General features: G+C 59.6%; 1 protein-coding gene across 1 annotated transcript; it reads left to right on the top strand.

Annotated features, from left to right (window-relative positions):
- Positions 1-1,245: 1,245 nt before the first annotated feature.
- On the top strand, positions 1,246-12,517 carry ARHGEF37 (Rho guanine nucleotide exchange factor 37). The gene is made up of 13 exons (XM_062502303.1): positions 1,246-1,311; positions 5,127-5,330; positions 5,687-5,810; positions 6,108-6,255; positions 6,976-7,175; positions 7,661-7,791; positions 8,274-8,378; positions 9,023-9,133; positions 9,750-10,079; positions 10,711-10,839; positions 11,233-11,428; positions 11,854-12,026; positions 12,308-12,517. Exons 2-13 carry the CDS (start codon positions 5,139-5,141, stop codon positions 12,515-12,517), a joined length of 2,049 nt encoding a protein of 682 aa, XP_062358287.1. The 5' UTR covers positions 1,246-1,311; positions 5,127-5,138.
- The last annotated feature ends 204 nt before the right edge of the window (positions 12,518-12,721 follow it).

A 12,721-nucleotide genomic window follows, 5' to 3' on the forward strand; every position in this document is an offset into this window, starting at 1 on the left:
GCAAAAAAGCAAAAGGCTTTGCAGGAGCCAGCAAGTTCGGGATGAGATGTAGGGTGGAAATAACCCCCTTCCAGGGTGAGGTGATGCCTTCTGCCTGGATGGCTGCTGGGCAGCCAAATGTTCCTGCCTCCCATCCACCTCCTTCTTCCTGAGGCTTTCACCACGTCCTGTTTTGAACCAGAGCACAGAACCATCATCAGGTGCTTCTCCAGCCCCTGGACTGGGGCTGTGCTCATCACACAAGGAGTGTCACAGGGGATCGAGTCCCGCCAGCCTCGTGGGGTTGGATTTTTTTTTGAATGCTGCTGGGGAAGGGCTGGCAGAGCACTCCTGCTGTGGCAGTGGGTATGGAGAGGGCTGGGCAATGCCGTGGAGGTGGCTCACCTTTGCTCTGTGAGAAGCAGCTGTGCAATGGGGTTGCACAAAGCTGGCTCTGCTGCAGGAGAAATCAGTCCTGCCTCTCTCCACAGTCCCACAGGTGACCCCACACACATTCCCACGGGACATCCCACTCCCTTGCCACGTTTGTGTTGGCAGGGTAGGAGCACACCCAGCTGGGTGCCAGGGGACAGCCCACCATGCTGGAACACTTCAGCTTGGCTTCACCTGAGCGCTACCCTGGCATACAAACACTTGTGCTCGACCAGCCGGCGCCTGTTTGTTTTCCTCGTGTAAGGAGAGCCGGGCCAGGGCAGCCAGCCTGCTCTCACACCTCCTGGGGAACCCTGGAGCAATGACAGCCCTGTCACACTGCTCCCGGTGCTCCCTGAGCCACCCAGGTGAGGCAAATGGAGCCACAGCCCCAGCCCAGGGCTGGATGGGAGGTGCGTGGTGCCAGCAGCAGGGCAGGAAGGAAACAGCTTGTGCTGAGGGAAGGAGCTGTCAGGAAGGAGGACAAGCCCATCCTGCAAGGAACTCGCTGGAGCCAGGCTCTCCAGCCTCTGAAAAACCGGATTGGAATGGGAAATATGCCTGAGGGAACAGCCGGGGTGTGAGCTGGCCTGGGAGGAGCTGGGGTTGGGGATGTTGGTCCTGCCCGGTGGGATGAAGATGCTGGGGGAGGAGGGAGCTCTGCCCTGCTTTGATTCTCTCATGGTTCATGTCCTGGATCATCCACGATGTGCTGATCACAGCAAAGCAGCTGTGATGTGTCTCGATGGCTTTGTTGGATATGGCAGTAAGAGCTCGTGCCCCAGGATGGAGCTGAGAACTCCTGGCAACAGAGAAATGCCAGCCCAAACCTGGACAAAGACTGCACCCCTGCTGCCACCTGCAAGGGACTGACATCTGTGTGCCCAAGGCCACAGCCAGGTCATGCCCTCACTGCCCAGCCCTGTGTGGGTCCCTCCTGTGACCATGTCACTGCTGAAGCCCACATGGCACAGACCAGCCTGGGAATAATCCTCTTGGGGTGGCTTTACCCCAGCCCCACACCCAGCCAGTGTCATGGGCTTTGCTTGGGACCTCAAGATCTGCAGCCAGCCTCTCTGTGGGCAGGATGGGATGCAAGCAGGGGCACTTTGTGGCACCAGCAGTGGCTGGGAGCCACTGGAGCAGGTGCATGTGGGTCCCTGTGCTGCCCTGTCCAGCCTATATCAGAAAGGCTCCCACAAAGGGATGCAGAGGGAAGGGTTGGAAGTGACAGAGAGCTTGTCCTGGCCCATGGGGAGTTTTGGATCCAGTCACAGACGCTGCCTTGTCCTGCATGAGTCACTGAAAAACTCATGAGTCCCTTTCACCGTGACACTTTCTGCACACTGTGGAGCAGCCTGGAAAAACCCCGGTGCTGCCATCTCCTCCCTGTGGTCAGGACGAGGGATCAGCCTCTCTCTCCTCAATAGCTTGTTTATAAAGATGCAAACACCTCACCGGGGGGGAAAAAAAAAACCAAAAAAAACAAACAAACAAAAAAACAAAACAAAAAAAACAAACAAAACAAAAAAAAAACCCTTCATGCTAAGTAGCCACTGGTTCCCTATGCTTTAATCTTGGCAACCGCTTCCCCAGTTATATTTTCATTTCTGTTTTCTCTGCCCCCGTTCCGGAAGGCCGAGCAGCTGGTAAGGGACTGCAGGGCAGAGGGGCAGCGCCGGGGACACGCCTGACCTTGGGATAACAGGGCGGGAGTTCACGGATGGGCTGTGCCACACCAGGGCATCACTGGGGCTGTACACAACAATGCCGGGGAGACGTGGGGCACCTGCCCCTGCTATCCGTGGCAAGGGCGAGGCGGTGTGTCTCCTGCCCTCCCGGTGCGTCCCTTCTCCTCCCGGTGTGTCCCCTGTTCTCCCAGTGTGTCCCTCCCGGTGTGTCCCGTCTCCTCCCGGTGTGTCCCCTGTTCTCCCAGTGTGTCCCTCCCGGTGTGTCCCGTCTCCTCCCGGTGTGTCCCCTGTTCTCCCAGTGTGTCCCTCCCGGTGTGTCCCCATCCCTCCCGGTGTGTCCCCTGTTCTCCCAGTGTGTCCCTCCCGGTGTGTCCCCATCCCTCCCGGTGTGTCCCTTGTTCTCCCAGTGTGTCCCTCCCGGTGTGTCCCGTCTCCTCCCGGTGTGTCCCCTGTTCTCCCAGTGTGTCCCTCTCGGTGTGTCCCCATCCCTCCCGGTGTGTCCCCTGTTCTCCCAGTGTGTCCCTCCCGGTGTGTCCCCATCCCTCCCGGTGTGTCCCCTGTTCTCCCAGTGTGTCCCTCCCGGTGTGTCCCCATCCCTCCCGGTGTGTCACCCACACCTTCTGCCGGCACGCTGCCCCGGAGGTTGGGCGGACGGGCAGAGCGGTACCGCGGCAGGGGCATGGGCTGTTGTGGCGGACCGGAGCCCGTGCCGGGTGCCGGTGCTGCCGGGGGCGGTGCGTTCGGGACCGGCCGGTGCCAGCCGGGCGAGCCGCCAGCCTCCCCCGCCCGCCGGGCTTGCGCAGGGACCGCCCCGCTCGGCTGAGATCGAGCGACCGCGGCTGCTGCGGGTCGGGACCGGGCCGGGACTGCTCGGGGTTCTCCCCCAGCTCGGGGTTCTCCCCCCCTGCTCGGGGTTATCCCCCTTGCCCGCCCGCTGTCCCCGCCCGCAGTAGCGGCAGCGCGGCCGGGCACGGTGACCTGCGCAACCGCGCCCGTTCCGCAGGTGAGAGCCGGGCTCGGGGCTTTTTGGGGGGAACAGAGGTGAGGCTGGGCTGGCTGAGGAGAGGGGGTGACGTTCCTGGGGTGAGATGGGAGCTGCGGGCCCGGAGCCGGCGATTCCTGTGCGCGGGTGTCGGGGAGGGCCGGGCCGGTCTGCGCGTTACGGACGGGGATATCCGGAGCTTCCCTTAGGGACAGGGATGCTGGGAGCCCCCCATTATGGACAGGGATGCTCGGTGCTCCCCTTTAGGCCCTGGAGCCCCCTTCTTATGGACAGGAATGCCCGGAGCCCCCCCCCCGTTATGGACAGGGATGCTGGGAGCCGCCAAGGCAGCAGTGACAGCTCAAATGGGGGGAAGCTGCCTGGGAGGGGGGGCTGGGAAAACGAAACCTGCTCCTGCGCTGTCTGCCTGCTCCAACGCTGCCCAGAAACTCTGCGGTTTAGTTTTGAACTGTTCCCTTGTCCCACTGAAGTCTCAGGCCAGGGGGGTGAGGGGAATCAGCCTGGGGAAACTCCCCAGAGCAGCTCTGTGCTTTGGGGATGCTGCTGCAGGGACCAGGGACACCCCAATACTGGCATGCCCTGAGCTGCAGGGCACCCCTCCAGGGCTCAGGGGGGTGTCTCAGATCGGGACTTTCCATGTCTCCAGTGAATTGGGGTTTTGTTGTCACCCCAGGCAGAGGACACTGGGTTTGCCCAACAGCCCTTGATGGGAATCCTTCTGCCTGGACACCTCGGAAGCACCCAGAGGGGTGCAGTAAATCTCCTCCTCCCCACGTCCCACCGCAGCCAATGCCATGGCACGGGCAGGGATGACAGCTGGCAGGGTGACCCATCCCCGGCGGGCAAGTGGAGGTCCAATGCCATCTCTGCTTGCTGTGCCAAGCCCAGCTCTCCTCCAGCACAGCAAGGGCGTGTGCCAGGAGGGGACGCTGGCCCTTCCCACGGCTCCTAGCTGCATCAGCCACTTGTTAGGCAGACCCGGTGGGAGCAGGGAGTGGGGCTGCCCTCCGAAGTGGGCACCTGGCATGGTGCAGCCTGGCTGTGGAGGTTGGCACTGGCTGGGCAGGTAGGGCAGGGCAAAGTCTGTGCTGCTGCTTGTGTCATCTGGCTGTTTTCCTGCCAGGCCACCTCTGCCTTGCCTTTGCTCCTCTCCTCCTCCGCAGGCAGGAGGGAGGCCTGGCAGCATTCCTGCCCAGACCCGGGTCTGGATCCAGCCCGGCTGTGCCAGTGCCAGGGTGGGCTGTGCCACACCTCTCTCTCTCAAGGCCTTCCTGCCAGGAGCCAAGCACTGTTTGTGATGCTCTGGGAGCTGCCAACCTGGTATCAGTTACCTGTTTCCTGAGAAGAAAACATCAGGAATCAGCTCGGATTTTCCACAGCAGAGAGGAGAGGGGAGCGTGCTGTGCCATGCGTGGCCCTGGCATTGCATACCAGGGGCTGCCAGAGCATCTGGCAGAGGCATCAGCAGCTCTGCCCGCTTCTCCCCCCGTCCCAGTGGCTTTTAAAGCAGCTCATGCTGTCTCAGAAACATCTCTTGTTCCAGCACTGCAGAACCACTCTTTGTACTTTGAACAGCACCCTTGAATGCCAGGCAAGGTGCCAAGCATGACGGCCAAGGCAGGGAGGGAACAACTGGCCCTGACAGCAAGGAGCTGGAGTGGGGCTGGCAAACCCTGCTCTGCCCATGGGGATGGGTCCCTACACAGTCCCAGTGCTGGGTGGCAGCTGCCAGGCCCCTGCTGGCACCTGGGGGTCCCCTTGCCTTCACCCCAGCCCCACACGTGGTCACCAGAGCGTGGGCACGTGTGTGTGGCAAGTCCCTGCCTGCCACACGTGGGTGTCTGCAGCCAGCCTGCTCCTGCCTCGCGGCACTTTATGGTTTTATGGTTTTGGAGCGTGCCTCTAAATGCAGATGGGTTGAGTGGCCCTGGGGATGTGCTGTGGGGTCCCCCAGGCACAGGGAAGAGAGCTGGGTTGGGCACCAGAGCAGCAGTGCCACGGCTGCCTGTGTGTCCCTGCAGTGTCCTGCTGAGATGGCGAATGCAGAGCCCGACTCTGAGGATGCAGCTGAGGCTGAAGAGGCCATCTACGAGGTGATGCCCTGTGACAGGATGGAGCTGAGCCAGCGCCTGGCCGTGGAGGAGCTCATCACCACCGAGGCCAGCTACGTGCACAACATGCAGCTCTGTGTGTGGGACATCCGGGCACACCTCCAGAAGAAGCAGGTGACACCGGGTACCTCCCCCTGCCCAGGGGCTGGAGACTGCAGGGTGGATCTGTCCAGAGCTCTGAGATGCCCAAATCAGTGCAGGTGCTCCTTCCTGAGCTCCCCATCACCAGCCAAGCTCTGGGGTTGGATGGACATTGGGTCTGACCCCGTACAGCCACCCCGTGACTTTAACCCTGTCCTGGGAGCCCAGACAGGTCTCAGCATTCCCAAAACCTCCCGAAACAGAGCATCACTCCAGCTCTGTTTGAGGTGTCCCGTGGGGCAGACAGAAGGTCACTAGGAGTGCCTCTAAAACACCTGCTCCATCTCTGATATATTTGGCTTAGCCTGGGGCATCTTTGTTCCCTTCAGCTGCCTGAGCTTGACCTGGAAGGACTCTTCTCTAACACTGATGACATCCTCCATGTCTCCAGACGGTTTCTGAAGGATCTGGAGGCCACGGCCGGCCAGGGGCAGGAGCAGCTGCTCTGCATCAGTAAGTGGTGCAGTGCCCATGGCTGCCCCGTGCCCACCCATGCTGGAGGGTGTGCCAGCCCAGCCCCCTGCCCTGGCACCTCCTGCTCCTGGCAAGGCTGACCTGCCCAGCCTGCAGACAGTGATGGGGACAGCGCCAGGCCCAGCTTAGCAGGGTGCCCAGGGGGCAGAGCCCTGCCCTGGCATGCTTGGCATTGCTCCACTGGCTTCGCCCTTCCAGCAGGCTGGGGAGAAACCCCTGCCTTCTCTGAGCCCGTGGGAAAGGACCTTCCTTTCCAGGCTTACTCTCCTTCCGCAGGCACTCTGTTCCAGGAGTTCAAGGAAGAGATGGAGACTGTCTACAAGATCTACTGTGCCAGCTACGACCACGCCCTGCAGCTGGTGGAGAGCTACCGCAGGGACCCCCGGCTGCAGGAGGAGATCCTGGACACCCTGAATGCCACCGTGTAGGTCCCTGCTGCTGAGCCACCACCTCTCTGTCCCTGTTTCACGTCCTGGCTCTGCCCTTCTCCTCTCTGGACAAGCTGCCTGCATGGATCACAGGCTGGGTGTCATATCATGGCCACCACCTTTGTGGCATTTCCTGGTCCCGCACCCTTGGTTCAAAATCTTTTATGATGGATCCCAAAATAAGGGATGGGTGACATCCACAGCTGCTGCCTTCCCCAGGGAGGGCACGTACTCCCCACGTTGACCAGAGAGACACAGGATGGCCCTAGGGGACCTGAACTATCACAGGGGCCACAAACACTGTCAGAGCCAGGAGAAGCAGGAGTGGCAGTGGAAGAGCTCCTGGGATTTGCTGCTTAGGGCACAGGCAATGTGATTCCCAGCAGAGATACCTTCCCTGTGGTGGGAAGGGAGACACTCTGCCAACACCCTCCCTCGCTGCTGCCCACGGGGCAAGCACTGATCCCGTGTGCCAGGGCTGGACAAGCACAGCACTGTTCAGGGAGGCAGGACACCCACCCAGGGCTGGCACTGCCCTCGGAGCTGGCAGGGACAGAGTCCCCCTGCAGCTGGAGGACAGCAGGGCTGCACAGCCAGAAATGCCTCACAACACCTGGGCTGCTCTCTCCCAAAAACACTCCCAGAGAAGCCGTGGAGAGCAGCAGGGCAGGAAGGCAGCCCTGCACACCGACCCTGAGCAATCCCCTCTTTGGCAGGCCTCACACGGGTGCGTCAGACCTCAGCTTCTTCCTGGTGATGCCCGTGCAGAGGGTCACCAAATACCCTCTGCTGCTGGGGAAGATCCTGGAGAACACCCCGAGCAGTGCCAGTGCCCACTCAGCCCTGCAGGCAGCGGTTGGTGCCATGGCCCAGGTCAATGCCAACATCAACGAGTACAAACGGCGCCGGGAAGTGGGTGAGTGCCCAGGGGCTGGGGGTGGCTGGGGGACACAGCACCCAGCCCAGCCCCACTGGTCTCCTGGGTTCTGATTCCCACTTAAATCAGTTCAAAGCTCTCCTGCCTGGTGGAGCTGCGGACTCAGTGCAGGCAGCTCCTGGAGCTGCTCTGGTCCTGTAAACGCCACTTTGGACAAGACCCAAAGGCTGCAGGAGCAGGGTGGCATGGGGGAGGGGGCTGAGGACAAAACCAGTCTGTCCACATTCCTGGGGATGGGGAACAGGGAATAACAGTCCTGCCCTCGGGACAGGAGAAATCAGGCTCCCCATAGATGGGAGCTCACCCTTCTCTTTGGTTTTTCCTAGTCCTTTCCTTCTTCAATGTGGCTTGTGCTTATCCTGCTGATCAGCCCCTGTGCTGCTCACCTTCGTTGCCTGCTCAGCCATGAACTCTCCTTTTCTGCTCTTTTCTTCCCTTGTTTTGTGTCCTCCCACCCGAGGCAGCAACCAAATACAACAAGGCTGAGCACCTCACTCTGCGGGACCGCCTGGCACGCCTCAACACCCACTCCATTGCCAAGAAAACCACACGCCTCAGCCGGCTCCTCATGCACGAGGCTGGCATCGTGGCCAAGGTGGGCAGCTCTCCACCCTGCCTGCACCCCTGCTGCCCTTCCTGGGCTCGTTTCTGGGGCATTTTGCTGCTCCTGAAGTGCCTCGATAGCAGAATGGGGAGCACAGGGCCAGCATGGGGTGGGGTAGCTGGTGCTGCCTCCTGGTTCTCCAGCATCCCAAGGACTGGTGGGATAGCAGCAATGTAGGGACTTGCCTCACTCCACACTCCAGAGCACTGCAGGGCAGCATTTTAGCTCTCAAAGGACCTACAGCATCCTTGGGCCCTCCAGCAAAAGGAAAGACAGTGTTCCCCAGCACCATAACCACACCAAGGGCTTTGTTGCTGCCTGCACCCATGTTTTGACCCTTTTCCAGATTCATGGAGCCCCCCAGGCTCTGCCCTGCCTGTCCCAGCCCCATGAGCTCCTGGCTGCTGTTTCAGCCCCCAGTGATGGCCATCAACCCTGCCCATGATGGTGACAAGCTGCCTCTTTCCTTACAGACTGAGGACAAGGAATACGATGACCTGGAAGAGAAGTTCCAGTGTGTGGCATCCAGTGTGGCCACGCTGAAGGAGAATGTGGCATCCTACCTGGGCCATTTACAGGTAAAACCTTGACCACTGGCCAGGAGTTGGCCCCATCCCCTCAGGAGCTGCTCCTTGGGATTGTGGAATTCTTTCAAGCCCTGTGGAAACCAGGAGCTGTTGGGGATGTCCAGGGATTTGCAGCTGAGCTGTTGTGTCAGGGAGTTGCACAACATCCAACATCCAAGGATTGCTCAGGTCCAGGGCAGTTTAAACCAAAGATGAGGCTTTGACAGCACTGTTTGAGCTGGTGTCATTTGAGAATAATCTGTCCTTAAACTTATCATTATTTCAAGGTCTTAAATGATTGAAAAGGCCAAGTGTTGTTCAGCCTGGGAATTCTTGCTCTAATAATGTGCATAAGGCAGAAGTGTCCCCAGATCAGTCCTGACAACAAATTGCCCTTCTGAAATCACCTGGGTCAGCAGTTGCTACGATTTTCTCATGGAAATCCCTTGGGGCATCTGAGGAAAATGAAAGTCTGAGTGCTGGCAAAACATCCAATCCCCAGACATGGCATTACCAGGAAAACCTCTGGAAGCTGCAGAGGGTTCAGCAGCAACCCCTGAGCTGGAAAGACCTTGCAGGAAAAGATTGACAAGAGCTGCCCACACAGGATTATTGGGAAGGAGGTAAAGATTGAGTGTGGTTCTTCTCCCATGCAGGCATTCCTGCTGCCCACCCCACACCAGTGTGACCTGCAGATGGACGAGGGACCTGCCCAGCAGCATCGCCGCCTCTCTCAGCTCCTCCAGAGCTCTGTTTTCCCAGAGTTTGTGAGTGCTCCTTCCCTGCACATCTCCTGCAGCTCTCCCACCTGCTGCCAGGGGCTGGCAGCCAGGACACCCCAGCGTCATCACAGTCCCCCAGAGCCCAGCTTAGCAGGCAGAGCCAGGAGCAAGTAACAAGATCCATCTGCAGTCCCTGATATGTGAAATGAGGGAGCAGCTCCAGGGAAGAAGGGAGGGCAAGGACAGAGACACAACAACAGCACAGCTCCTGAGTCCATCCAGGGCTGGGATGAGCTGCAGTGTCTGTCTGATGTGCATCCAGGGAGATGGGGAGGAGACCAGAACACCCCAAGGCAGGGGCAGAGGGCTTTAAATGAGATCTGGGCAGGGGTGTGGGGAGAAACTGAGCTGAGACTGCTCTGAGCCATAAAGGTTCCTGGCCAGCTGTTTCCATGGAGCGCAAGTCTGGAATTGTGTGGGGCAGGACTGCTCCTTCCCAAGGTTTGGCATCCTGTGTGCCCTCAGGGAAAATGTCCCAGGTGCTCCCCACTCCACACAAGCCCCTCCACAGATCCCCAAATCTCCTCCCCCCTGCTCCTGCGCTGGCTCCTGCTCCTGACTGGGGGGCTCACGTGGGAATTTGGGTTCTCTCACGAGCCAGAAGCAGCGTGTGGACAGGCTGGTGTGGCAGCCCCTGTGCAGCCTCTCAGACATGCTGGAGGGGCCCCAGCAGCTGGTCAAGAAGCGCCTGGACAAACTGCTGGACTACGAGGAGATCCAGGAGAGGAAGAGTGAGATGGGCAGCGTGAGCTACGATGAGGAAGCAGCCATGAACACTTACCTGGCCATCAATGACCTGCTGGTGGCTGAGCTCCCCCAGTTCAACCAGGTGGCCCTGCAGCTCCTGGGGCAGATCCTGCGCTCCTTCAGCGCCCTGCAGTTGGACTTGGCTGCCCAGGTCCTGCACCAGGCAGAAAAGGAGCTGCAGCAGGTGAGTGACACCCCTCAGGCACATGAGCTGAGCCAGACCTGCCTTCTTCAGGTTTGGGAGATCTCTCAGATATCAGGGCACTGAAGTTTTGCAGACACACAGCTCCCTGTGGAGCATTTGTAAGGATCTTGCTTCCTTCCTGCCTGGGGAAAGCCAAATTTTCTCTTCTGCACTACCCTGCTTTCTGTTTGTGGACACTACTGGTAATTTATTGATGTGCTGCTGTCTGAGAGATCAGTGTGAGCTCAGAGCTCCCGAGAGCCCAGTGCCAGGAAGGCAGGGAGGAGAAAGGCAGCTCCTGGGCTCGGTTACAGCTTCCCCCATCCCCTGGGACGTGTCTCCTAGAACTCCTCACTGCTCAGACTCTCAGCCTGATGTTTGTAAATACAAAGAGTGAGGGCTCTCAAAAGCCCTGGGGTGGAGCACAACCCTGGCCTGAGCCAGGACCAGGAGGAGAACAAGGTGCAGCTCAAAGCCAGAGAGGAGAGGATCAAACCTTTGATCCCATGTGCAAGGTGAATTTAGTGGTCTGGTCTGGTCTGTTCTCTTGCTTTTTCACTCCTTTTCTTCCTCCTGCTTCCCTTCTGCCCCTACCCAGAGCTGTGTCCCTGATCTCAGTCTGTCTCCACAGCTGCCCCATGGCCACATGTCCTTGCCCAGCTTCTGGAAGGTGGTGGAGGACACCCTGCAGCAGTCAGGTGCTCAGCTCCGTGCCTTCTGCCAGGCCTTTGAGACCGTCACACTGAGCCCGGGCACACAGGTAGGGGCTGGGCAGGGCAGGGCACAGCTTAGCCCAGCTGGATAAAGAGAGAGATCGGACTGTGGATTTTTCCACTGGGACTGTGGCTTCCCAGTGCAGAAAATCCCCTTGGTGGGGAGGCTGGCTCAGATCATGGCACATGGGTTGCCACAGAATTTCCCCCAAGCCTGTGGGAGCAGCTGGCTGGGGATAACCAGGGATGAAACAGCTCAGCTCTGCTGGGTCTGGACACTCATCTCCAAACCTGGAGAGGTGGAGCAGGGAGTGTGAAAGAGTTTCTTCTCTTAAGCTGTCCCTGGGATGTGATCCTGCAGAAAGGAGAGCAGGTGTGCCTGGAGGGCCCCAGTACCCAGTGTCTCATGGAATGCTCCTGTGTCTCCTGCTCCCCAGCAGCCTCTGACCCCTGCTGAGGAGAGGAAGGTCCTTTCCCTCGTGAGCAAGCACGGCCCAGACAAGCTTTACCAAGTGACCAGCAACATCAGTGGCAGCAGAGATTTGGACCTGACCTTGCTGAGGGGACAGATCGTGGCTCTGCTGCAGAGCTCTGACACCAAGGGGAACACGAGCAGGTGGCTGGTGGATGCTGGAGGTACTGTGAGCGCTGTGGGCAGCCTCTCCTCACCTTGGCACCAGGGCCAGATTCACCTGAATCGTTTCCTTATCCTGGCTGGAACACAGGCTGTGGTGTCCGGGGTGCTCCCTTCCAGGCTGTGCTCAGCCCAAGGCCATCTCAGCTTTGCCATCAGCTCTAAGGTTCAGATGTCCTGACCGATTCCCCAGGGGAGCACTTGTGAAGTGTCATGGCGGGGAAGGAGAATCCACGCACACAGAAATTTATGGAATTCCTCTTTTGGTGGGGATTTCTCCTGGATATCCTCTAGTGATGGACTAGTTTGAGCAGGGCTGGTGTGCCATACCAGACAACAGCCAAAATGTCATTCCTGTCTCCTCCAACCAGTCCTGCCTGTGCCAGGCAGCAGGGCCCCATGACCTGTCTGTGTCCATGTCCTGCAGGTCCCCGAGGGTTTGTTCCTGCTGCAAAACTCCGGCCCTACAGCCCGGTACAAGTCCAGCAGCCTGGGATGCAGCTGCTGTCCCTGGACAGTGGCACAGACAGAAGGAGACATTCCTATGCATCCCCTGAAGCTCCCAGGCCACAGGTGGCCACCTTCACCCCAACATTCCAGGTAAGAGTGGGGAACATCTCCAGGGCCATTACTAGCAATCCCCCACCAGCTGCCTGCTAGTCCTTGTGTGGGTGGGAAGGTGGATCTGCTTTTCCAGGTGTCCTCCTTGCTGGGAGCAGGGTGGACAAGGCAAGAGAACTGTCCTTGGTGGGTCCCCAGTCCCTCCATCCATGGCACTGCTGTGGTGCCCTCTTGGAATTGCCTGTCCTGCCACATCCTTCCCCCTTGACTCCCAGCTCCAGCAAGGGCTTCCTCCCCTCTTCCTTCCCTCCCTTCCACAGGTGGTCGCCGGCTTCTCTTTCACAGCCAGGAGCCCGCAGGAGGTGACCCTGCAGGCAGGGCAGCCCGTGGTGGTGCTGGAGCCCCATGACAAGAAGGGGAGCACAGAGTGGAGCCTGGTGGAGGTGAATGGCCAGAGGGGCTATGTGCCCTCCAGCTACCTGGTGACCGTCCCCGTGCAGGACCCCATGGGCTGGAGCTTGCCCGTGTGAGCGTGGCCAGCCCACAGCAAGGGCACAGGATGGGATCAGCCAGCTTGGCACCCGAGGACACCTCACAGGAGATGCTGGAGGGAGGCAGCCCCAGGCTGGGAAGGTGGTGGGAGGCACCTGGGGGACACGGCCCAGGGATGTGGGCACGAGGATGGCACTTGGGAGGCACCCGTTGGTGGAAGGTGTGAGGGTGCCAGGTGCTGT

Source organism: Cinclus cinclus, chromosome 14 (assembly GCF_963662255.1).
Source record: "Cinclus cinclus chromosome 14, bCinCin1.1, whole genome shotgun sequence".
NCBI classification, from domain to species: domain Eukaryota; kingdom Metazoa; phylum Chordata; class Aves; order Passeriformes; family Cinclidae; genus Cinclus; species Cinclus cinclus.

Coding starts and splice junctions, on each gene's coding strand:
- ARHGEF37 (XM_062502303.1), top strand. CDS start 5,139: ATGGCGAATGCAGAGCCCGACTCTGAGGATGCAGCTGAGGCTGAAGAG. Junction 5,811..6,107: donor GGAGCAGCTGCTCTGCATCA/GTAAGTGGTGCA, acceptor CTCCTTCCGCAG/GCACTCTGTTCCAGGAGTTC. Junction 12,027..12,307: donor CCTTCACCCCAACATTCCAG/GTAAGAGTGGGG, acceptor TCCCTTCCACAG/GTGGTCGCCGGCTTCTCTTT.